Genomic DNA, 26,451 nt, shown 5'->3' on the forward strand with positions numbered 1-26,451 from the left:
AAAACTGTCATTTAAAAAAAAAAAAAAAAGGTCGCAAGTTGGAACAAATGATTTTTTATGTCATAGTGACCACAGTTTATAAAGAGTCCTGAGCCACCTACTGGTTGGCACTAATGTGTCTATTCTATGCTCCCAAAATATAGACAATCTTTTTCATTCTATGTTGCACAAATTGCGACATTTCTGTAAAATGACACAAATAATGTTATCGCCTATTTCTGACGCACATGTCACATGGCGCAGCATGCATTGAGAATCATTGTTTATTTGTCCCACTATTAACATTGTTGCAATCTGACGTAGTTTAATGCTGCACTGCTGACCATTTTTTTTTCTGGTGGGGATTTACTAAAACTAGTGCACACAGAATCTGCTGCCGCTGTGCATAATAACCAATCAGCTTCCAGGTTTATTGTCAAAGCTAAGCTGAAGTTAGAAGCTGATTGGTTACTTTGCACAGCTGCACCAAATTCTTTGTGCACCAGTTTTAGTTAATATTTTTATCACACACACACACACACACACACACACACATAATGTTCAGGCACGTTCTTCAGTGGTTGACTGTTCTTTTACTCTTCTTAATTCTTTTTCTGAAATAAAAACAAATTAAGACCAGGGTGAGATACGTTATTATAATTTAACCCCTTTAGATGTTTTACTACCCTCACCCCCACCCCAAAGCCCATAATACTGCACAGGTAGTCTAGGCACACTGTAATCAGCTTTGCAAGACCCTACATCACATACTGGAACATCAGTTCCATTATAACATTAAAGATATCCGATATCCTGATGAAGCCAATGTTTGGCGAAACATGTAAAGCTGGATACACACTATCCAACTTTTGTGGTTAGAGTTCTTTCAGATTTACCTTTTCTATGTAGTGCAAGGGCCTGCCAGATTGCATACAAATTGAAAGTGTTTAGGTTTGACCTCATATTATCTGGTTTTGGTAAGTCTGAAGGAAAAAGTCTTCAGAAAATCTTATAGTGTGTATGGCCCTTTAGGCTGAAGATATTGAACATACATTCAGGCTGCATGGGGCAGTATAAACATTCTGACAACACTTTGTGATGGTCTTATGATTAATACTGTGAAAGTGCTGTTTTTAACAAATATATTGTAATAAAATTGTGGATATGATTTTGGCATCTAAAAATCCCTTTTTGCTGTCTTCTCTTCAAATTGACTATTCTTGGTGGGATGTGATGCCCTTGATCCCCTGGCACCTGGAAATTTCTATATTACCAAGTCTATGGAATTTTTAAAGAATTACTGCAGTTTCAATCACAAAAGTTGGCATACTACAAAATAATTAACATAAATATTTTTTGCAAAGCCCAACTCCGTCAAGAAAAAAAAGTTTCCCCAGGAAATCCAGCAGTGTTGTGGACTGTTCCTGACATCCTCATGCCCATATATCTGCCTGGACATAAGGAACAGTTGGATCAGGGGGTGGGGGGCACCGTTTGCAGGTGGTGTGGAGGATCGGTGAGTATAAGCCTTCTCCAATCCCTTAGACCAGGGATCTCCAAACTACGGCCCTCCAGCTGTTGCGGAACTACACATCCCATGAGGCATTGTAAAACTCCGACATTCACAGACATAACTAAGCATGATGGGAATTGTAGTTCCTGAACAACTGGAGGGCCGTAGTTTGGAGATCCCTTGTTTAAGGGATTGGAGAAGGCTTATACTCACCCGATCCTCCACACCACCTGCAAACAGTGCCCCCCCCCCCCGATCAGACTGTTCCTTACGTCCAGGCAGATATATGGGCATGAGGATGTCAGGAACAGTCCACAACGCCGCCGGACTGCGGGAGAGAGGGGGGTGCAGGAGCAACAGGAGGCAGTCTTGTGCGAAGAAGAGTGAAGGATTAGGTAAGTATATCTTCTTTAGCCAATCCCCTAGACCAAAAAACGAGTAGTCGCCTGCGGCACAGCCCCACTGCAGGGTAAAACCTTTTGCCCGGAGTTGGGCTTTAGGCTCCTTTTCTTATTCGTATAGCGTTGGTGCACTGTTGACACACTCCAGGGCTCCTTACACAGGCACTAAGGAGTTCCTTCACCAAGGACAGGAAAGCGGGGTCCATACATTGCCCCCCAATTTCTAATGATCATCTACACCAGGGATCCTCAAATAACAGCCCTCAATCTGTTGGGGATCACTACACATCACATGAGGCATTGTAAAACTCTGACATGCAGAGACATCACTAGGCATGATGGGAATTGTAGTTCCTGAACAACTGGAGGGCCATAGTTTGAAGACCCCTGATCTACACAAACATCATCTACCTGATCCTACTTTTAGAACGGGCTAATGACAATATACAGGGACCTGTACCAGCCAAGCAGCAGGAAATAAGGGTTATGCTCCAAAAAAATATAACTCTTAGTTTAGTTCACACCAGAAGTGGGGGGGCTGGAAAAAATAGGCGCTTAAGCCAAGTTTTTACTAGCCCTCCTTAAGTTTGCAATGGTGGCTGGATGGGATACAAAAGAAAGTACAGTTTTAAAGCCTCCTGCTTCCCCTGCTCATTGGCTTTCTGTCTGCGCTCTGGGCCCCAGCCCCTTCAGGAGCATGCCTCTCCGTCCATCCACCCTAATAAAAGGCTCAGGACCACACTTCAGATGCACCGACCACGTTTCTTAGTAAAAAAGCAGACTTCAGCTACAGTCCCCTCATCTAGGCCACACCCCTTTGACACATTTCACCAAGATTGTACTTAATCATAGAGCTATGACTATGCTGATGGGAAAAAATGAATTATTAGGCAATTTTCTCCCCAACTTGAATGTTATTCATTTATACTCATTAATACAGAACAGAGTGACCCAGGAAGATACCACATTATGGCCACTGGATGGAGTTGATATACAGTACTTATTGTACTATGATCATCAGCGCCATCTAGTGGCCAGCCATAATGTGGTAACCTCCCCGTTCACTCTATTCTGTATAAGGAATATCATTTAAGCTGGAGAGAAAATAAAATATGAATGGACATGAAGTGTCACAGGATGAATAGCTCTGAATTTTTTTTAAAAAATACACCCCTGGGAGTACGGTACAATTTAAGTCAATGGAAGTAGATTTCTGGCAAGAAGATGTAAAATCATGCCAATTAAGGGTCACAATTTAAACTTCAAACTCCCTGCATCAAGGTTGAGTCGAATTCAGAAATCCCACTAGTGGCTAATTTGCACATTTCTATGTTGAATACAACAAAAATATGAAAGAGCAAGCATGTACAATTGTGCCCACACATAACAATCCCATTGTATAATCTCCTCTAGATTAGCTGACAATGGTGTAGTGCATGGGTCTATCTGATGATTTATAAATGTAATGGATTGTTCAGGAATGCCTTTTGCCCTAAAGAGATGTTGGTACATCTAGAGGAGATTGTATGATCAGAATGTATCATGTGTGGCTGGCTTCATAGTGGAGTTTATGGACCACATTCTGCTCGGTGTGTTCGCTCATTATTAACTGATTACCTTTTTGTCATTCGGTTCTTCCCGACCGGTGCTAAAGAACAGTTTAACTGCAACAGACAGAGAGCAAAAAGTGAGCAAGTCTGTATGTATTAATGCAAAGCAGAATGTTAATGAGACAGTTATATCTTTTTCTAATAGTATTACTATGAAACTAAGGATGTTTAACCACTTCAATACAGGGCACTTTTACCCCCTTCCTGCCAAGGCCAATATTCATCTTTCAGCGCTGTCACACTTTGAATGACAATTGCGCGGTTATGCAAAACTGTACCCAAATTACATTTTTATCATTTTTTTCACACAAATAGAGCTTTCTTTTGGTGGTAATTACCAGTGGGTTTTTTATTTTTTACTAAAAAAAAAATAAAAAGAAAGAACATTTTGGAAAAAAAAGGTTCTTAAGGCCCGTACACACGTAGCGATTGTCGGCCGTAAATATTCGGCCACCGACCGATCGGCCGATTGTCGGCTTGTTAGTATGATGCTTCCGACAACCGACTGGGAATTTTCGGCCGAACAGAATCGGGTGTGCAGGCTCTAAGATTTTTATTGGCCAACACCAGAACGGCCGATTGTTCCTCAGTCAATACAGAATTCGGCCGACAAACAGCAGATGAGCAAGACTGGGCATGCTCAGAGAAGAAAAAACACACGGAAAGTTAACCATTACATGACATCGCTTCTGCAGTCGGCTGTTGTTGGACGACAAAATTAGTGTGCAGTCTTTAGCTCTTTTCAACCAACAGGACAGCACCGGACAAAAGACGGCCGATCGTTCGGCCGACAATCGCTACGTGTGTACGGGGCTTTAGTTTTTGTCAGTAAATTTTGTAAATAAGTCATTTTTCTCCTTCACTGATGTGCACTGATAGGCTGCACTGATGAGGAGGAACTAACATGCCACACTGATAGGTGGCACTGATAAGCACTGATAGGTGGCACTGATAGGCGGCACTGACTGGCATCACTAATGGGCACTGATTGGTGTCACTGATGGGCACCTTTGTAACGAAATTAGAGCAGAGACTGTGAGCCAGGCCTTCTCATCCAACATTAGTGCCTGACTTCACAAATGCGCTTCTGGAAGAATGGTCAAACATTCCCATGGACACTCCTAAACCTTGTTATATGAAACAAAGAGGGGGTATATTGTTGGATATGTCAGATTAACCAGGAGACCTCCAATCCTAGTAAACAATGAATAAAATTATTATATCAAAGGATCCAGATTTGGACCCCTAAGGGTAACTAAACACTGGTTCCTCTAAATAAAAAGAAGTGGATTGTTGAGGAGGGCTCCTGATGGGTGAGCACAAGTTCAAATAATAAACAACATGTTGAAAAAAGGTATATAAGTTTATTAAAGAGATAAAAAAGAAGATTGTTAAAAGAGAATAAATCTCACAATACAATATACAAAATATCCATATAGTGTAACCATAGTAGTCTCAGCCAAAAGGGACGGGACTGACGCGTTTCGCCCAGAGGCTTTTTCAAAGACCACGTAGTATCCCAGGCGGACAAGTTACAAACAATGATGGTTTTGAACAGCCATGAAATCCGGTCACTGACCATGTATGTCACACCACAGGCGACCACAGGGAGCCAAGTAGAGGGGGCTCATAGCCCACGGAATTGACCAGGGCTAGACCCAGAGAGGGGGTGTCGAGTCTGATATCCTCAAAAAGGTCACCAAGAACTCACAGGCAAACAGAGCGTAGGGGTATCCAGCACATCGCCCAAAATATATAAAAACGCAAGGGTCCCCAGCACCAAGGGGAACCCACCATTGAGGGAGATTTACAGCCCATAAGAGGGGGTCTTCTTACCCAGGAGACAGGCTGAACCTGGGAAGGCCACAAGGAAGGATAACATATATATATATTTTTTTCTTTTTTCTTTTTTTTTTTTCAAGGTGACCGGAGCGAGGACGAAAAAAAGAACGTCCTAAACCTTGTGGACAGCCTTCCCAGAAGGATTGAAGCTGTTATAGCTGCAAAGGGTGGACCAACTCAATACTGAATATTGAACCCTACGGACTAAGACTGGGATGCAGTTCATGTGCGTCCCAATACTTTTGGTAGAATAGTGTGTGTATATAATGTTCAGTTACATTTCAGAAATAGATGTAAGTCTCTAATCTTTGTAACATTCTCATTTCATACTTACATCTCCTGTGAAGGTAGCTCAGAAAACCATACAAGAAGAGGGCGACCAGGAAGAGGTACATACCGTCCTCAATAGATGGTCCCAACACACCTGGGAAGAGAGGGAGCAAGAGAGTATTTTAGAGTGTCCTATCTCCTGCCGGTGCTGTAAATAGACACCTAAACACCGTCAAACATGGCTGCTATCAGGATTACATAAAAGAAAATAAAAGTAGAATTTTGGTTATCTCCTTCCTGCTGCCTCCCGGTCAACCTTTAAGTGAATAATTGTTTTTGGGGTTGCGCTGCCTTTAAAGTGCTAAGTAAAATATGGTACCTTGATTAGTCAAGTGCAAAAACACATGAAATATATATTACGCTGCCAAAAGTGGTCAATAAAATATGGTACCTTAATCAATACAGTGCAAAATCGTGTGATAGTGTAATCTCCAATATATAAAATACATATACAAAAGTATGAGAGAAAAAGACAAAAGATGAAGAAAAGCACCATATAAAGAGTAATCTATACAGGTGAAGGGATACACCTGAATGCTGATTGAGGACTTATTTGTACACACCGGATTTTGCCGATTTTGTGTGTATGTGTATATATATATATATACACATACATACATACATACACACAAAATCGGCAAAATCAATTTTTTTTTTTTCTCGATTTTTTTTCTTGCACTTTATGCCATAGTGATGGATATCAAATATTTCTATGTGAGTTTGCACTATATTAACCACTTGCCGACTGCTCACAGTATATTTACTGCGGCAGTCAGCCCCTCACAGGCAGAGCGACGTAGTACTACGTCGCTAGCCTGTGAGGCTCTGGGGAGCGAGCATGCGCCACCAGAGGCGAGCTCCCGCGCGGTCACGGTCCCCCCTCCCCCGTGTGTGTGACCGGCGGACCCGATGTCCGCCGGTCACTCGGCGATCGTCGGTGGAGAGGGAGAAAGGCAGGCGGCTAATGTAAACAAACCGCCTGTCATTCTCCCTTGTGTAGGGATAGTGATTATACGGTTCTACTATGTAGGACCGTTGATCACTGTTCCTACACCTCAAGCCACAGCCAATCACAGTTAGAATCACGCCCCTAGTAACACACATAACCCCTCCCTCTCAAAAAAAGTTAACCCCTTCACTGCCAGTGTAATTTTACAGTAACAGTGCATATTTATAGCACTGATTACTGTAGAAATGTCACTGGTAACCCCAAAAGTGTCAAAAATGTCAGTCAAGGGTCCGATCTGTCCGCCGCAATGTCGCAGTACCGCAAAAAAAAAAAAAAATCGCAGATCGCCGCCATTACGCATTAAAAAAAACAACAACAAAAATGACAAAAATCTTTCCCTTTGTTAGTAAACGCGATAACTTTTGCGCAAACCAATCAAAATACGCTTTTTGCGATTTTTTTTACCAAACATATGTAGCATAAAACAAATTGGCCGAAAATGTTAAAAAATTTTGATTTTTACATTTTTTTGGGGGGAATTTATATAAAAAAATTTGAAAAATATTGTTATTTTTGCAAAATTGTCGCTCTTTTTTTGTTTATAGCGCATGATCAAAAAATCGCACAGGTGATCAAATACCACCAAAAGAAAGCTCTGTTTGTGGGAAAAAAAGGACGTCAAATTCGTTTGGGTACAGCGTCGCACGACCACGCAATTGTCCGTTAAAGTCACGCAGTGCCGAATCGCAAAATAGGCCCTGGTCAGGAAGGGGGTAAAATCTTCCGGGGCTTAAGTGGTTAATTAGGGTACCATATTTTATTGACCACTTTGGCAGTGTAATATACTAATGTTATAAATATATATATATATATATACACACACACTGATAGCGCGAGAGCCTTACACATTTACATCAACCTGTGAGATTTAATGACAGATGGCGGAGTGAAGACCTGATCATGTGATTACTGTGATTGGCAGTCACATGATTGGGAGCCTATTGGGAGCCCATCCTGCTGGCACCCAATCAAAAAGCAACTGAGAGCTGTCGGAGAAAACTCAGCATGCTGGAAGCATGCAACTCTCAGCACAGAATCTCAGACAGCCATGGTTGCATATACATACCTCCCAACCTTTTGTGATGGCAACCATGAACACCTGTAAGGAAAAGTATGGAGGCATAGGACACACCCCCTTAAAGGAGAATTATACCAAAAAAACGATTAGTTAAACCCACAAGTGTTTTTTTTTTTTACCATTACTATTCCTTTATACTGGCTTCTAAAATTTTACAAATGCAGCAATTTAGAAATTGGATGAAAGGTTTAGCACTGGGAAACACGTTTTGAAAGATAAAAAGGTAATTTTATATACAACTATATAGATCAGACCAAAATGAGGGACAAATGAGAAGGAAAGAGGGACAGAGGGACTTTGTTCCAAATCAAGGACAGTCCCTCCAAATCAGGGACAGTCCCTCCAAGTCAGGAACAGTTAGGAGCTATGCATATATGCAGTGGCTGGGTGTTACGGCCTACTTTTCTGCAATTTGATGGTTCAAAGAGGATAATTGTGGGCACATAAGGAGGTTAGGGGATGTTCATTTATTATTATTATTATTATTATTATTTAGGATTTATATAGTGCCAAAAGTTGGCGCAGTGCTTTCCAATATAAAGGTAGACAGTACAATTACGATGCAGTTCAATACAAAAGGAATAGGAGATCCCTGCTCATGAACCTCTGGTGAATGAAGGATGGAAAAGGATCTGGGGATCCTAGCAGATCACAGTCTTAGCAATAGCATGCAATGACAAGCTGCAGAAAGCAAGGCCAGCAGACTACTACCATGCATTAAAAAGGTTATTTACTCAAGAGATAAGACTATAACACTACCACTTTACAAAATTCTGGTTCGGCCACATCTTGAGCATTCTGTCCAGTTCTGGTCGCCAGTCCTCAGGAAGGATGTCCTTGAACTGGAGAGAGTCCAGAGAAGGGCAACAAAGCCAATAAGTGGCCTGGAGGACCTCCGTTTCAAGGAACAATTAGAAATATTAAAAAGTATTCTCCCTGGAGAAGAGACCCTTAGAGCCGTAGGTCGCCTGCCATAGAGAAGCTGTGGACCCGTTCTAATAGGACACAAGTCGCTCCGACTTAGAAAAAGGGTCCTGAGCTTCTTTGGGGCGACCCGGAGCGACCTGCATAGACTTCAATGTTATGAAGTCCATGCCGGCCGCTCCGAGGTCGCGGTGCGAGCAGCGCACTGCGACTTGTGAGGTCGCCCCGGCAAGTCGGATCGCTGTAATGTGAACCGGCTCTTAAAGTGACTGTAAAGTTTTGTTTTTTCCTCTATAAAAATAACAAACATGTTATACTTCCTCTGTGTAGTTGGTTTTGCACAGAACAGCCCATATCCTCCTCTTCTTGGGTCAATCTTCTGTGCTCCTGGCTCCTCCCTCTTGTTCAGTGCCCCCACAGCAAGCAGCTTGCTATGGGGGCACCCAAGCCGAGTCACAGCTCCCTGTGTCCATTCAGACATGGAGCCCCGACACGCCCCCGCCCCCCCTCTCTCTCCTGATTGGCTAGCTGATTTTGATTGACAACAGTGGCAGCCAATGGCACCACTGCTGTGCCTTAGCCAATCAGGAGGGAGCATCTCGGACGGCTGAGACACTCGTGGACATCGCTGGACAGAGATGGGGCTCTGGTAAGTATTAGAGGGGCTGCTGCATGCACACAGAAGGACTTTAATCTTAATGCATAGGATAAAAAACATTCTGACTTTACAACCCCTTTAAGAGAGGATATGATCACAATATAAAATTTGTTTAAAAAGAAGATTAAAAACTTTTTAATCCTAGGCCTCTAAAGAAGACATTCATCCACACAATGGTAGTGGACAAGAAACGGTTCAATCTTACACTGCGTAAGGTGTTCTTTACTGTTAGGGTGGTAAGGATGTGGTTCCAATGAGAAGTACAAAGTGGGAATCTGGCGCTTCAAATGGTATATGTCTCTTTGATAAGCAAAAATGCTAAATAAGGTTAATTAAAGTCTACCAATCCAAGGAGAAGAGTAAAAAAGTACTAAAAGGAGGCAGCCGCCATCAAAGTGTGTCCCGGAACTCTGTAAGGGGGAGGGGGAGGCGCCAACTAAGTGTAGTATTATTAAGTCATCATTTATTGCACAAGGTTTAAAAAAACGTACAGAAGGCAAGAGAAATTCATGCTCATCATTGTACTGATCAGTCCTGGTGATTCCTGCCATCCTGCAGGCTCCACAAACGATCCAAGAGGCTGAGAAAGATGTGAACCGGATAGGGTGCCTCTCTGTCCAGGGATGGCAGAGGACTGCACGCTAACCATCGTGAAACACAGGTGCGGAAATAACGTCAACGGAACAGGGTAGAAGTCAGGAGCAGGACTGCCAATCATGGAGGCTACCCAGTCGGAGCTCACAGCTCAGAGGCTCTAGAGGCCACTAGAAGGAGCTGTGAGCTCCGAGTGCGTAGCCTCCATGATTGACAACCCTGGTACGGACTTCTGCCCTGTTCCGGTGATGTCACTTCCACGCGGGTTAGCGTGGAGTCCTATGCCATCCCTGGACATAGAGGCACCCTATCCGGCTCACATCTTCCTCAGCCTCTTGGACCGTTTGTGGAGCCTGCAGGGTGGCAGGGATTGCCAGTACAACAATGGGAATTTCTCTTGCTTCCTGTAAGTTTTTTGAACCTCATGCATTAAATGATAACCTAAAAATGCTACACACTTAGTTGGTGCCTCCCCTCTGCTTTCTACATAAGGATGTGGAACTCCCTTCCACAGTTGGTGGTGTCAGTGGAGAGTGTAGAAAAACTTTTAGATGTGTTTCTTAGCAACCACAATGTACAGGCATACGGGAATAGCAGTCATATACACACACACACACACACTCAGGATGGAACTGGATTGACTGGTGTCTTTTTTCAACCTTACCAATTATGTAATTGACAGTTTTACCCTCCTCCAGCAGCCTTGAAAGAGTGAAAATCTGAGCATAGGCAGAAGATATTTTAGCCTGAACGGCGGCCTAACCGCCTGATACCAGGCTGATAATTCTGCTGTGACATGGAGAGAAAATAAGCGAATAGCAGCACACATAGCCATCCCTGAGTTCTTCAGTGACCTATCAGTCATTGTAAATACAGTATTATCTTAGATTTACCAGCAACTTGGAGAGTCTGACTTTGTGACATCACTTTCGTGGAACTGGCATGGTTGACGAGGCAGGTATAGCGTGCACCGTGGAGCTCGGGGCTAGCTATGAAGCGTTGGTAGCCGGTGATGGTGTTGGTACCGTCTTGGTTGTTGCCATGAGCAGAAAGGGAGGTTCCAGGCATTAGAGTCTGACTTGTTTCTCCTGGAAGCTGAACCAGGAAGTCCACAGAGATTTCCAGAGGGTGGAAGTGGGAGATCTCACAGAAAAGGGTCACCTCTTCACCAGGACGGGCGAACAGCGGGGAGGGCAGGAGGGTGATCTGAGGCTTCGCTGGAGAAAGAAGAACATGGATCAACACAAGTTCTACTGGGGCTCAGTTATAACAACAGAGTGGTTTATAGACACCGTTCATGCCTTTGCAGCTTCAATATGATTGAAAATGACGGTCAATCACATTTTTAATAACTCCTATTGAGGTAAGGTTTGTAGCGCATAGTCACATTGGCCCAGATGGGACAATATGGGATAGCTGTGGGACCATTCATTAAGCAGATCACTGTAGTAGTCAGAGCTAATACAGTGTAGAAAACCAGGACATCTATTGTGCCACATCCTAAACTAATCAGTAGAAGCAGATTCTAGCAGAAATATATTCTGCCATGATATGGACTTTAATGGCACCCATATGTCTCATACACAATCATTTATATAAAATAACAGTCTTGTTTTATACTCAATAGTAAAAAAAAACACCACTGGGTATACAAATCTAATACAAACATACAGCTGTAATGCCCGTAAAATAGATATATCCAAATGAAATTACAACAAAGGACCTCCTATATCCGCCTTTTTCAACCAGGGTGCCTAGGTACCCTGGGGTGCCTTGGCAAAATGCCTAGAAACTGCCCAAAAATTGTATTCAAGCAAGCAGGTGGATCAAGCCTGCCTATTCATTATAAAGTCACAGGTTCATTGTGCACCATTACAACCTTCAACCCGCCAGTGTCCTAACAACCAATGACACCATTGGTTGATAAGGAGGACGTTGGGCACCTGCACAGCACCCTTGTTTGCCACTTTCCATCAGCACTGGGGGTCACATTAGCTGAGGGAGAATAGAAACATTGGAATACTAGTCAGTACCAGTGTGCAAAGGTGTTTGCTTTTGGAAGAATAAATTACCATTAATGTTGGGTGCCCTACGCATAGGGGTGTTATGCATTATATGCATTATACATAATGCATCATATGCATTATGTAAAACTATTCATTTAGTTTTATAAATTTTAGAATGGGGTGCCTCGAAATTGTGCGGAATTGTAAAGGGTGCCTTGACTAAAACAAAGTTGGGAAATACTGCTTTATATCATGGAATAAATTCTATGATAAAAAATAAAATAAATCAATGGTAAGTAGGTCCTCATCCAACGGTCATCGCAGTCTTACTTACCATCATTTCTTAGAATAGAATTTATTGCATGATGTAAAGGTCCTTTGGCTGAGAAAAATGCAAGGCGTTCTCTGAATGGTGGCTGTGCCAAGCAGGCAACCCCCTGTGGTTACTATGCGGCAGGGCAGCTGCAGGACCATAAAGACCATGCTGATCCAATCACTGTCGTAGGGGCAACTACTAGTGGTCCCACAGGTATGCAATATGGATACTTACATTGGTCCAAGCTGGACTATGCATTACAAACCTTACACAGAGTTTACCTTTAGCTATATAAAATTCAGTATAATGTTTTTTCTATGTAATGTATCCTCTAGGTACGTTGGCTAATTTATTCAAGGTAACAACACCTTCATTCATGAAATTTGTATGGTTACCTGTCTTAGCCACACCCTTAAAAGGAGAAGTAGTATAGCCAAAGCTCGCTTGGCTGTACTTCTCCAATGGATCACAGGAGTGCAATTCGTTTTGCACTCCTGTGATCAGTTTTCAGCAAAGAGCAGGCTGAAGTCTGCTCTCTGCTGATGTCACAGATGTCGGTCCAGGCACTGCGTCATCACAACAATGTAAGTTGGGATCTGTCAGGTGCCTGGACCGACACCCGGCTCAGCCTCTCAGCGATCTCTCTTTTCTTTGTTCTAAGTATACTATGTAACTTAGACCTTGTAACTTAATTCTGCCCACTGCAATAAATACGAGTGACCGTGCCGCGCGACCACGCCGTCGGTTGAAGTCATTTGCTGACGAAACGCGTCACGGCGTGGTCACGTAGGAAGCTGACGTCACACGCCGGACCCGAAGGCTCGCAGCTAGGTACCGAGCAGCGGGCCATCCAGACGGGGAACGGCTACAGGACGCAGGTCTTTCTTCTTTTGTTCAACGCTTTCTATATACATACGTTTGTAAGTGCAATGCTTGAGGGATTTTTATGTGTGGGGAAATAAAAGTTCATTATACAGGATTACGCAATGTGACCCCATTATTTTACATGTATTACGGTTTGCTATGCTGAGGAGCTTATCGGTTGGCAGATACCCACTTACCTCATTGAAGTTCTGGCCATTATCTAACCTTTGGAGGTGATCGGGAGGTCTTATGTACCATCTTGTTTGGCGCATATACAGCTTCTATCTGGTGAGTTCCCAACCATAGGGGTGTGCACAGCGGTGAGGTGGAGGTTCCCTGTTTTTTCCATTGGTGACGAATTTTGAGGATTCACACTCTTGGGACTTGCATCTCTTTGGATGTCTTTGGGACTTTATGCATGAACTGTTTCTCCCTTGCATATATTTGTTTGAAGTTCGTTCAGTGGACTGTATAGCGCTGCTAGTGTGTCATATTTTGGAGCTATATGCTTTAATATTATATGTATACACCTTTTTGCATATTGTTTATTATTATATAGCAGCAGCTTAGTTTTTAGGTTTGATTAGTTTGAGCGCCGGGTGAGCAAGGTTTTATGGTCCTTCCCTTCCCTTTCTCTTGCTCCCTTTGTTTATACTATGTAACTACCGATCACACATATGTACAGTATCTAACTATCTATATGTTTTCAGGTCTTACCTATGACCTGGAGCTGGATATCTCTCTGCGCCCTCAGGTACGGCACATAGATGATACAGAGGTAGGTTCCTTCATGTGAGGTCTCAACCTTCTCCAGTACAAGTGATGCGTCGCCCTTGGAATGTAAGGTGGAGAAGTTCATAGTATACCCAGGGAGATCCTCCTCAATCCTGTCACGCCACCCATCATAGGCGTAGAGGACCTTCCCGTCTCCCAGAGCACGGTGGCGCCATTCCACGGCAAAGCGACTTTGCTGTCCACGCCATAGTCCACAAGGCAAGGTCAGAGACTTACCTAGAGGGGCATTCACCGTCACAGAGGAGGTATAGACAGCTAGAGAAACTGAGAGGGGAAAGACTGTCAGTGGAAACATGGGATTGCCTTGGAGGCTTATATAGAGACAACAAATGTTTGATATGCCTAAATAATTACATTGGGAATGCCATGTACGGCAGGGAAACACTGAATCAAAGTACACAGGCGCACAACCATTTTCCCTTTTGTTGACCTTCTGCTTCCCCCAATGCCAGCAATTTCTGTGTTTGTAAACATTGTGTCATTTTAAAATACAATATAACACTATTGTTGCATTAAATTGATTATGTTTTATTCGATATGCACAAGATGTCATGTAAACCTTTTTTAAATCAATAATATTTTTTGGGGTTTTTTTTTCAATTTGTTTGTGATTTTTTTTTTTTCTTAAACTTTCTTTACTCCTTGTTGACCCAGGAAAAAAAAAATATGTATTTTTGTTTTAGTTTATTTTGTATTTCCACTTTTGCAGCCAAATTGGGATAGCATCTTCTTTATATTTGCTACATTTTACTATTCACGTAGCATAACTTTTAAAAAGAATTAAAAATGCTGCTTAAATTTTTTACTTTTGCTACTCTTGCTTTTTTCTGAAAACTCCAAAACAAAGCAGGGATAAGAAACAAAGATATTTAGCAAAAAGCAGCACACATTACACTCATTAAGGGCTCTTTCACACGGTCCGCCCCCGTAGGCGGATCCGTGCTGCTCAGCGGGGATCGATCCGCTATCCCCGCTGAGCCGGTGGATGACAGCTCCGTCTCCGCTTGCAGTGCGGAGAGGGAGGTGTCACAGCCCCCGCTGCTCTCTATGGAGAATCGGATGACAGCGTACCGCCTGTCCGCTCTCATTCGATCCCCAGGACGGATGGAAAATGGGGTTTCCATCCGTCCGGATTTCACGGACAGGATCGGATGCGGATGACAGCGGGTGTCAGCGGACATGTCACCGCTGAGATCCACTGCTCCATAGGGCTGAATGGGGCATCCGATCAGATCCGCCTAAAAAACTGACAGGCGGATCTGATCAGAACGCCCGTGTGAAAGAGCCCTAACACTTGTTAGGCCCACAGTTAACACTGTGATCGATCCTAGATGTTAACCTCTTTCCAGCCAGTGTCATTAGTACAGTGACAGTGTATATTATCACTGATCACTGAATTAGTGTCACTGGTGATGTCAGTGTCAGTCAGTTCCCGCCATACTATTGCTGTCCCTTTTTATAAGTTGCTGATCACTGCCATTACTAGTATAAAAAAAAAAATCAATAAGAAAATCCAGTATATACACACACACCATAGTTTGTAGGCGCTATACCTTTCACGCAAACCAATCAATATACACTTAAAGCGGAGTTCCGGGCACGAAAACGTTTTTTCAATAAACATACCCCCGGGACAGTCAGGGCTAGTACATTCCACAATGGATAGCCTCTGATCTGTCCCGGTTCGCACTTACCTGCAAGAAGAAATACTCACTTATAAAATTTCTTCCACAGCGTTGCCATCTCTCTTGTGGGCAGCTGAAGCCGGCGCGATCCTCTTCTGCGTCCTCTTCCGCGTCCTCTTCTCCCAGAATGCGCCTGCACCGGCCCCTCTCGTCACTTCCGGTGGGGCGCCGCATTCCTCCACAGCTTCTGGGCATGCCCAGAAGCTGTTTAGCAGGGAATGCGGCGTCGCCCCGGAACTGACGTTGGGGCCGGTGCCGTCGCATTGATTCCTGGGAGCGATGACGTTCAGCTCCCAGGAATCATTGCAAGCCAGGAAGTGACGGCGGAGCCGCGGCGCAGAGGGAGGAAGTGGAGAATAGGTGAGTATTTTCTATCTACAATTACAAGGTGAGTAAAAAAAAAAAAATATACCTAACTATCCAATTCCTTTTCAGGTGAAGAAGATCCAGCGGATGGGCACAAAATCGATTAGGTCGATTTTGTGCCCGGAACTCCGCTTTAATGGGATATTTTTTTGCCAAAGACATGTAGCAGAATACATTTTGGCCTTTATTCATGAAGAATTTTTTTTTTTTTTTTTTTAAAGAAATGTTATTGGATATGTTTTATATCAGAAATTAGAAATTATTGTTTTATTTATTTTTTCAAACTTATTAGTCTTTTTTTGTTTATATAATAAAAAAAAAACCAAAAACAAACAGTGGTGATCAAATACCACCAAAGGAACACTCTGTTTGTGTTAAATAAATTATAAAAAATTTGTTTGGGTACAGCATTGCATGACTATGCATTTACTAGTAGCGCAGTGCTAAATAGCAAACAATAGCCTGCTTATGAAGGGGGTAAAACCTTCCGGAGCTGAGGTAGTTAATCCTGTCTGTACTGTTATGGCAGATCTCATTATCAATTGTAAACTGGATGTGCACACTGCATTTCCGATAAAAAGGTTAAGGATCTCAGGTCTTGAGTTCCACATGGTATGCTGATGAGGGAAATTCGGCCAGTCCCCCACTTTGTTCCTCCACTTCCACTTTGAAATTGTTCAGAGTAGCCGGTTTTCTATCAGAATGCCGCTCCCCATCAGATTGTGCATTAGAAGGGACGTTCAGATCAAAAAACACTTACTGCGCATGTGTGATGCGTTCCACACCGCTATGCATTCCAAACAGTTCATGATCTGACGGGTAGCGGTAATCTAATAGAACACCCATGCTGACATCTTACTACACCCAGCTACAGTATCTCACAAAAGTGAGCACACCCCTCACATTTTTGTAAATATTTTAATATATCTTTTCATGTGACAACACTAAAGAAATGACACTTTGCTACAATGTAAAGTAGTGAGTGTACAGCTTGTATAACAGTGTAAATTTGCTGTCCCCTCAAAATAACTCAACACACAGCCATTAATGTCTAAACCGCTGGCAACAAAAGTGAGTCCACCCCTAATTGCAAATGCCCAAGTTGGGCCCAAAGTGTCAATATTTTGTGTGGCCACCATTATTTTCCAGCACTGCCTTAACCTTCTTGGGCATGGAGTTCACCAGAGCTTCACAGGTTGCCACTGGAGTCCTCTTCCACTCCTCCATGATGACATCACAGAGCTGGTGGATGTTAGAGACCTTGTGCTTCTTCACCTCCCATTGAGGATGCCCCACAGATGCTCAATAGGGTTTAGGTCTGGAGACATGCTTGGCCAGTCCATCACCTTTACCCTCAGCTTCTTTAGCAAAGAAGTGGTCTTCTTGGAGGTGTGTTTGGGGTCATTATGTTGGAATACTGCCCTGCAGCCCAGTCTCCGAAGGGAGGGGATCATGCTCTGCTTTAGTATGTCACAGTACATGTTGGTATTCATGGTTCTCTCAATGAACTGTAGCTTCCCAGTGACGGCAGCACTCATGCAGCCCCAGACCATGACACTCTCACCACCATGCTTGACTGTAGGCAAGACACCCTTGTCTTTATACATCTCACCTGGTTGCCACCACACACACTTGACACCATCTGAACCAAATAAGTTTATCTTGGTCTCATCAGACCACAGGACATGGTTCCAGTAACCCATGTCCTTAGTCTACTTGTCTTCAGCAAACTGTTTGCAGGCTTTCTTGTGCATCATCTTTAGAAGAGGTTTCCTTTTGGGATGACAGCCATGCAGACTAATTTGATGCAGTGTGCGGTGTATGGTCTGAGCACTGACAGGCTGACCCCCCACCCCTTAAACCTCTGCAGCAATGCTGGCAGCACTCAAATGTCTATTTCCCAAAGACAACCTATGGATACGACGCTGAGCACATGCACTCAACTTCATTGGTCGACCATGGCAAGGCCTGTTCTGAGTGGAACCTGTCCTGTTAAACCACTGTATGGTCTTGGCCACCGTGCTGCAGCTCGGTTTCAGGGTCTTGGCAATCTTCTTATAGTCAAGGCCATCTTTATGTAGAGCAACAAATTCTTTTTTAGATCTTCAGAGAGTTCTTTGCCATGAGGTGCCATGTTGAACTTCCAGTGACCAGTATGAGAGAGTGAGAGCGATAACACTAAATTCAACACACCTGCTCCCCATTCACACCGGAGACCTTGGAACACTCACGAGTCACATGACACCGGGGAGGTAAAATGACTAATTGGGCCCAATTTGGACTTTACTTAGGGGTGTACTCACTTGTGTTGCCAGTAGTTTAGACATTAATGGCTGTGTGTTGAATTATTGTGAGGGGACAGCAAATTTACACTGTTATACAAGCTGTACACTCACTACTTTACATTGTAGCAAAGTGTCATTTCTTCAGTGTTGTCACATGAAAATATATCATAAAATATTTACAAAAATGTGAGGGGTGTACTCACTTTTGTGAGATACTGTATGTCTTTCATTTCAGAGTAATTTTAGCAATAAAGTAAGTGTATATAAATAATTATTATATATTGACATCTGTGATGCTGTTTTGATGTTACATTTGGAAAGAAGCTGGACGCCAGCAGTAGGAAGGTGGCGGAGGCCATGTTGGTACACCCCGCACTGCTCAGCGTTAAACCTTTTCCACTTTCAAAATTTAACATCCAAACCGCAGCACAGATATCAATATACTATTTTTATTTATATACGCTCACTTTATTGCTAAAATTACTCTGAAATGAAAGACGTAGCTGGGTGTAGTAAGATGTCCGCATGGGTGTTCTATCACATTATCGCTACCTGTCATTGCGCATGCGCAGTAAGTGTTTTTGGTCTGAACGTCCCTTCCTTTGCACAATCTGATAGGTAGCAGCATTCTGATAGAACAGCCTGCAGTCTTCCCTGCTCCAGGGAAACAAGAAGTTAACCACTTTACCACCAGAGGATTTTGCTGTCTTACGTCCAGGCCACTTTTTGCAATTCGGCACTGTGCAACTTTAACTGACAATTGCGCGGTCGTGCGATGCCGTACCCAAACAAAATTTACGTCCTTTTTTTCTCACAAACAGAGCTTTTTTTTTGGTGGTATTTGATCACCTGTGCGATTTTTACTTTTTGCGCTATAAACAAAAAAAGAGCGTAAATTTTGAAAAAATAACAATATTTTTCACATTTTTTTATATGAAATTCCCCCCCAAAAAAATGTAAAAATAAATTTTTTTTTGAATTTTTGGCCAATTTGTTTTCTGCTACCTATGTTTGGTAAAAAAAATCACAATAAGCGTATTTTGATTGGTTTGCGCAAAAGTTATTGCGTTTACTAACTAAGGGAAAGATTTCTGTCATTTTTGGTGTTTTTTTTTTTAACGAGTAATGGCGGCGATCTGCGTTTTTTTTTGCGGGACTGAGACATTGCGGCGGACAGATTGGACCCTTGACTGACATTTTTGACACTTTTGGGGGTACCAATGACATTACTACAGTAATCAGTGCTATATATATGCATTGTTACTGTAAAAATGACACTGGCAGGGAAGGGGTTAATTTTATTGGAGAGGGAGGGGTTAATGTATGCCTGGTGTTTACTGACGTGTGTGGGGGGAGGTGACTGAGTGACACAGGGACAGATCGCATGTTCAGCTATGCTGAACCCTGCAATCTGTCACTGTTTGTCACTTAGGAGATCCGCCTGCTCTGTTTACACAAGTGGGCGGATCTCCAGACTCGATTCCCCGATGATCGGGGCAGAGCGGCGGCGATCGCCGCTGCTTCTCCCCTGGCCCGACTCCCGCTGTGACTGAAAACAGCGGGAGCGAGCCTCCGGCGGCGGGCGAGCGCCGCCCACAAGGGAAGGAGTCCAGCGACGTAGGTCTACGTCGCTGGACGGAATCGAGCCACTTTGCCGCAGTACAGTCCCAGTGACTGGTCAGCAAGTGGTTAAGAAATATTTTTTTTAAGATTTATAGGTTTGCTGTGTGAATGGCGACACATAAACATAAAATAGGTTCTTTTTCCCCCAAATATGACAGCAAATGTGGAACTACACTGTAAGTAGTGACAAAGTTATTACCTAAAAAAACAGGCCATTGTAGAAATCTAAAAATTGCTCTGGTCCATTGGGGGTATAAAGGTATGAAAGTTATTGGCAATACTTCAGTTTAATTTTGGATAGTGTAAGAGAGGGTTATAACACCTGTTTTTTTTTTTTTTTTGCCTTCTGTGTTCCATTTGGGAGATTTTTACTTCACTTCCTGTCCCATAGCCAAATACAGGACGCGGGAGGAAATCCTGCCAAAGTGAGGGATTCCCTGGCTTTCACCAGAACTGGTGTCCCCATTGGAAGATTTTTCCCGCTATTCCTGTTCTGGTGACAACCCTCACTTTCGCTTTTCATTGATAATGGTCACAGGGCAAGTAGAGAGGTTGAATCTCCTTAACGGGGACACACACAGCAATAAAAAACCTGACAGGGGTTCTAATCTCTCTCCAATCCACCAAAAACTAAAAAAAGTTGCATTTAGTGATTATATGAGCTGGCAACATCAATGCACAATCACTGACTGACTGTGCTGTAATGCTAAATACCAGTGGCCTATGAAGATTTACGCTCTTGGTCCATTTGTTCACTTCTCATCCCATAAATGCAGAATTTTGTGAATAGAGGACATTTTTATGTTGAAAGTGGCAAAGAGTCCTATCTACATCTCATGAGATAGCATGACTTGACATTGCACAAAAAAAAGAAGAATTGACCTTACCTGCCATGTGGTCCTTCTTATCCCCTGCTGGTCCCAGCACGGAGCTCACAGCGATCCCTTTTTTGTCATCCCTCATGGATATGCTGTACCACTCCTTACCCAGAGATGGAGGGCTAACTTCTTCCTTGGTCAGAGAGCGCACCCAGTTCAGTGGCACCTCCTGGGGTAAATGATGCGTCAGCTCACAGGAGGTGAACCCTGAGGAAAGGAGCTGCCCAGAGGGGTCTAAGGGAAGACAAAAGAGACATTTATGGACCAATTGTGTAAGAAAGAGAGAGACAAGGATTCAGCCATGTTTCTCTAATGCATAGACAATTACCAGGTGGATGACTGCACACTGTTTTTGCTAAGATCCATAGGTTTATTTAAAAAAAAATAAAAATAGAAAAGCTCCATATAGCATGACACACAGTAAGAGCAGGTGTTGACGCGTTTCACGCTAATGGGCACTTAATCATAATAATGACACGTTTACACTTTTAGCAACAACAGTGTGTGGTCACCCCCTGTCAATGTTTTTGCGGTACGAGCCGGACCAGCACCCTTGTCTTTGGGCTTAGAAAGAAGTGGACCAACCTGGAACGGTGTATAGGGTTTTGAACTGCCCTTATACATAGTATATCTTTGGCTTGCTGTAGAGTCAGGAGTACTGTGCAATGACTGTTAGCATAAACATGCACAGTCATACTTGTTGGACATGCCTGCTTGCAAACATCCCTGGATAAAGCCTTGTCTTGGTGGAACGAAGGGGATGGGTCAGCAAACTCCATCATAGATGTACATATTTTACCCAAGATTGGTTAGACTGGGGATGTCTGCAAAGGCAAGGGGAACCCCACCTACCCACCTTTTTATCTTTTTTGGTAAATGTGAATTAACCCTTTAAATAAGGGATCTTCAAACTTTCTAAACAAGGGGCCAGTTTACTGTCCTTCAGACTAGGAGGGGGGCAGAAAATGTCTTGGGGTCAGTGGAAGCAAACGTTGCCCCATCTTTGGTATCAGTAGGAGGAATAGTGCCCCAATGTTGGTATCAGTGGGATGAATAGTGCCCAAATGTTGGTATCAGTGGGATGAATAGTGCACCAATGTTGGTATCAGTGGGAGGAATAGTGCCCCAATGTTGGTATCAGTGGGAGGAATAGTGCCCAAATGTTGGTATCAGTGGGATGAATAGTGCCCCAATGTTGGTATCAGTGGGATGAATAGTGCCCCAATGTTGGTATCAGTGGGATGAATAGTGCCCAAATGTTGGTATCAGTGGGATGAATAGTGCCCCAATGTTGGTATCAGTGGGAGGAATAGTGCTCCATCATTGATGTCAGTGGGAGGAATAGTGCCTCATCATTGATATCAGTGGGAGGGATGGTGCCCCATCATTGATGTCATTGGGAGGAATAGTGCCCCATGATTGGTGTCAGTGGGAGGAATAGTGCCCCATGATTGGTGTCAGTGGGAGGAATAGTGCCCCATCATTGGTGTCAGTGGGAGGAATAGTGCCCCATCATTGGTGTCGGTGGGAGGAATAGTGCCCCAAAGTTGGTGTCAGTGGGAGGAATAGTGCCCAAAAGTTGGTGTCAGTGGGAGGAATAGTACCCCATCAATGGTGTTAGTGGGAGGAATAGTGTCCCAAAGTTGGTGTCAGTGGGAGGAATAGTACCCCATCGTTGGTGTCAGTGGGAGGAATAGTACCCCATCATTGGTGTTAGTGGGAGGAATAGGGTCCCATCATTGGTGTCAGTGGGAGGAATAGTGCCTCATCATTGGTGTCAGTGGGAGGAATGGTGCCCCATGATTGGTGTCAGTGGGAAAAGTAGTGCCACATGATTGGTGTCAGTGGGAGGAGTAGTGCCCCATGATTGGTGTCAGTGGGAGGAGTAGTGCCCCGGTTTTGGCGTCAGTGGGAGGAATCGTGCCCAATCATTGTTGTCAGTGGAAGGAATAGTGCCTCACCATTGGTTTCAGTGGGAGGAATAATGTCCCATTGTTGGTGTCAGTGGCAGAAATGATGCCCGTCTGTTTTTTTTTAAAGGAGGTGGTGGAGGGGTGGTGGCATTAAAATCTCCACCTTGTCCAATCAAAGAATGCCTTGTATTCTTTAATAAAAAATAAAAGGTTTTCTGTGAATGGCAGCAATGGTGAGCAAGTGACACCTTGTGGCCAGTGTACAGAGGGGAAGCTGCTCAGCACAAGACCTGGAAGATCGTGGCTATCACTGTAGCAACAGACTACCACAGAGATTGTCAGCTTCCACCAGTGGCTCCTCTGGTATGATATATACTGTATATATACTTACATTGTGTTAAGCTGGATCAATGTAACTTTACAATACAGAACATACACTATATTACAAAAAGTATTGAGACGCCTGCCTTTACATGCAGATTAACTTTAATGGCATCCCAGTCTTAGTCTGTGGGGTTTAATATTGAGTTGGCCCACCCTTTGCAGCTATAACAGCTTCAACTCTTCTGGGAAGGCTGTCCACAAGGTTTAGGAGTGTCTGTGGGGATGTTTGACCATTCTTCCAGAAGCACATTTGTGAGGTCAGGCACTGATTTTGGAGAGAAGGCCTGGCTTGCAGTCTCTGCTCAAATTCATCCCAAAGGTGTTCTATCAGGTTGAGGTCAGGACTCTGTGCAGGCCAGTCAATTTCCTCCACTCCAGATTTGCTAATCCATGTCTTTATGGTCCTTGCTTTGTACACCGGTGCGCAATTATGTTGGAACAGGAAGGGGCTTTCCCCAAACTGTTACCACAAAGTTGGGAGCATTAAGTCGTCCAAAATGTCTTGGTATGCTGACATCTTAGGATTTCCCTTCACTGGAGCTAAGGGGCCAAGCCCAACCTCTGAAAAACAACCCCACGACATAATCTCCCCCCTTCAACAAATTATTTTTGGACCAGTGCACAAAGCAAGGTCCATAAAGACATGGATGAGCGAGTTTGGGGTGGAGGAACTTGACTGGCCTTCATAGAGTCCTGACCTCAACCCGATAGAACACCTTTGGGATGAATAAGAGTAGAGACTGCAAGCCAGGCCTTCTCGTCCAACATCAGTGCCTGACCTCACAAATGTGCTTCTGGAAGAATGGTCAAACATTCCCATAGACACTCCTAAACCTTGTGGACAGCCTTCCCAGAAGAGTTGAAGCTGTTATAGCTGCAAAGGGTGGGCCAACTCCATATTGAACCCTACGGACTAAGGTTGAGATGCCATAAATTTCATGTGTGTGCAAAGGCAGGCGTCCAAATACTTTTGGTAATATAGTGTACATGAGAGTTCAGCTTTAAGAACTCCCTGTGTATTATTAGATGGCTGACCTCCTCTCTGGTTGTCACAGGGTCATTTAAAGGGTTAGTTCACGTTTACCAAAAAACTGCCTATGCACATAAGGGACTCCTGTAGATAAAAACAAACTGGGCAGCTCTAAACAAGATTGAATAATGCCCTTGCTTTAGGACGGTGTAGGCCATTTAAAGCGGTAGCATCATGTTTTTTTTACACTTTTACCTACAGGTAAGCCTATAATAAGGCTTACCTGTAGGTATAATTAATATCTCCTAAACCGGCACGGTTTAGGAGATATTTGCAGTGCATGCAGCCACTCACGCGAGCGGCGCATGCGCTCTGAAGGTCCGGGGGGACCTTCAGTTTTGCTTGCCGGGAGCTTGCCGGAAAATCACTCCCGCGCGCATGCGCGGGAGTGACGTCATCGCGGCTCCGGCCAATCACAGCGCCGGAGCCGCCGAACCCGGAAGAGACGGCGAGGGATCATTTCGGCGCCCGCAGCGATGTCCGGGGGTCCATGTTGGGGCTTCGTTCTAAGGTAAGTAATACATAATGAGCTAGTATGCAATGCATACTAGCTCATTATGCCTTTGTCTTGCAGGTTTTATTTTTTTTAATTTTTGGGTTTACAACCGCTTTAAGTACGTCTTGAAGTCTCAAATTCAAATGCTGAGCTATTTCATCCAGGGAGAGAGCGCATGTGAGGGTGTTTGAATCAGAGGAAAAAGCTCACTCCTGTGATGGTGGAGGGGAACAGTGATGACTAGGCCTCTCTTAGCAATGTCCTGGGTGTATTCCAGTCAGGATTCAGAAGGTATGTAAATGGCCTACCTCTATAAACAAGGGCATTAGTCAACTTTAGCCAGAGCTGCAGAGTTTGTTTTTATACAAAAACACCCCTTATCTGCATAGGCAGTTTTTTTGTAAAGGTGAACTAACCCTTTAATAAGGGAAATGGCCATGGATGAAGTAGAGTAACCCATAGCAACCAGCAGTTTATCTTTACTCACAGCACTGTCAGAGAAGTCAGCGACTTGTAGCACTGCAGTAAACTAAAACAAATGGTTGCCCTGGATTACTGACACTTATCCTTATTTAGTGAATAGACCACAACAATTTCTCACCTGACACATAGAAGACCAGGGTGTCGGGCTCAGGGGCCACTGGAGGTTCTGGCGTCAGCCTGGTGGAATCGCTGAAGACTAGCAGGACGGGCGTCTGAGTGATAGTGCGGGGTGAGCCCCCGTCTTTCACCAACCAGCAGGTCGGAGGATCAGCCTGTATGGCAGGAAATGCCCCAAGCAGGATGACCGCTGCAAGAAAGAATAGAAGACATAAAAAAAGAGGCAAGGTCTGAGATCGCTGTGGGCAGATGACAAAAAAAAATACAATCAATGTTAAGCATAGTGGTGTTGCCCATAGGAACCAACTTTATTCTTATACACTCCCTCCATCCATAGATCCAATGGTGGCTCTTTACTTGGAAATCTAATCTAAATGACTAGAGGAAGGACTATGTGTCCCTATACATATTTGTGGGTACTCTTGTTTTTTACATTGAATTTCTATAAAATTTTAATTAAAATGTTTATTCATATTTTAATTTTCAAGTGTACCTATTCAGTCATCTACCACCATACTCCTATTAGGTCCTTTTGGTTACCGCCTGTAGAACAACACCCCCATACCTGCCCTGCATGGTCCGCATTGTTTCTTCATGTCTCCGCATCTATCCATTTGCTGTTATCCAGTCTTACTTTTTACAACCTATGTAAATAAGGTTAAAATCCTATGCATTACCTGTCTATGTATTTGTAGCAATTGTATATACTCTATAAACTATGTACACAGTTTTATATTTTTCCTCCACATAGATATGAATAATCTCCTGAAGAAGCGCATCGTTACACGAAACTAGTCAAGCAGATAGTGAGCTGAAATGACGTCCCGTGAATTGGATTTGGTTGCCCCCAAGGTATGATCAACAGGGTAATACCTGAGAGGGTCACTTGTATTGTATTGGGGTAACCTACCAATTTTCAGGGATGATACGGTTTTACATAGTTTTGCTCTGACCATAGCAGAGAATTAGGATGCTCTGACCATAGCAGAGAATTAGGATACTCCTAGCTAGCTAGCAAGTTTTTATTCCACATTTTCTATATTGTCTTTTTAAAATAAATGTGTCTTGTATTTTGCTGTAATATAGGTTGTATACAAAAATGTTTTCAAACGTTATGCTTATAAAGTCCATTTCTCTTACGTCCTCCGACAGTCGCCGCCCACTTCATATTCATCACCAATGGGGTTATGTCCTTTATTCCGTAGGAGTAGCTAGGCAATAGAATATGTTAGTACAAAGACTTTTAACATATCCCACCCCCAGGGGGTGGTC

At 43.5% G+C, this 26,451-nt stretch overlaps 1 protein-coding gene across 2 annotated transcripts in view; it reads right to left on the reverse strand.

The window, feature by feature from the left end:
* Positions 1 to 512: 512 nt before the first annotated feature.
* TAPBP (TAP binding protein) overlaps positions 513 to 26,451 on the reverse strand; it is a 47,710-nt gene continuing 21,771 nt past the window's right edge. For both annotated transcript variants that reach the window (XM_082262571.1, XM_082262570.1), the window contains 7 exons: positions 25,181 to 25,369; positions 20,766 to 20,990; positions 13,842 to 14,183; positions 10,832 to 11,155; positions 5,680 to 5,769; positions 3,511 to 3,557; positions 513 to 593 (listed from right to left, as the gene is read on the reverse strand). In XM_082262571.1, the coding sequence (XP_082118697.1) occupies positions 582 to 593; positions 3,511 to 3,557; positions 5,680 to 5,769; positions 10,832 to 11,155; positions 13,842 to 14,183; positions 20,766 to 20,990; positions 25,181 to 25,369 (1,229 nt within the window). In that variant the 3' untranslated portion in view covers positions 513 to 581. The remainder of the gene's footprint in view (positions 594 to 3,510; positions 3,558 to 5,679; positions 5,770 to 10,831; positions 11,156 to 13,841; positions 14,184 to 20,765; positions 20,991 to 25,180; positions 25,370 to 26,451) is intronic.

Source organism: Pelophylax lessonae (assembly GCF_965119305.1).
Source record: "Pelophylax lessonae genome assembly, chromosome: 7".
Lineage (NCBI taxonomy): Eukaryota > Metazoa > Chordata > Amphibia > Anura > Ranidae > Pelophylax > Pelophylax lessonae.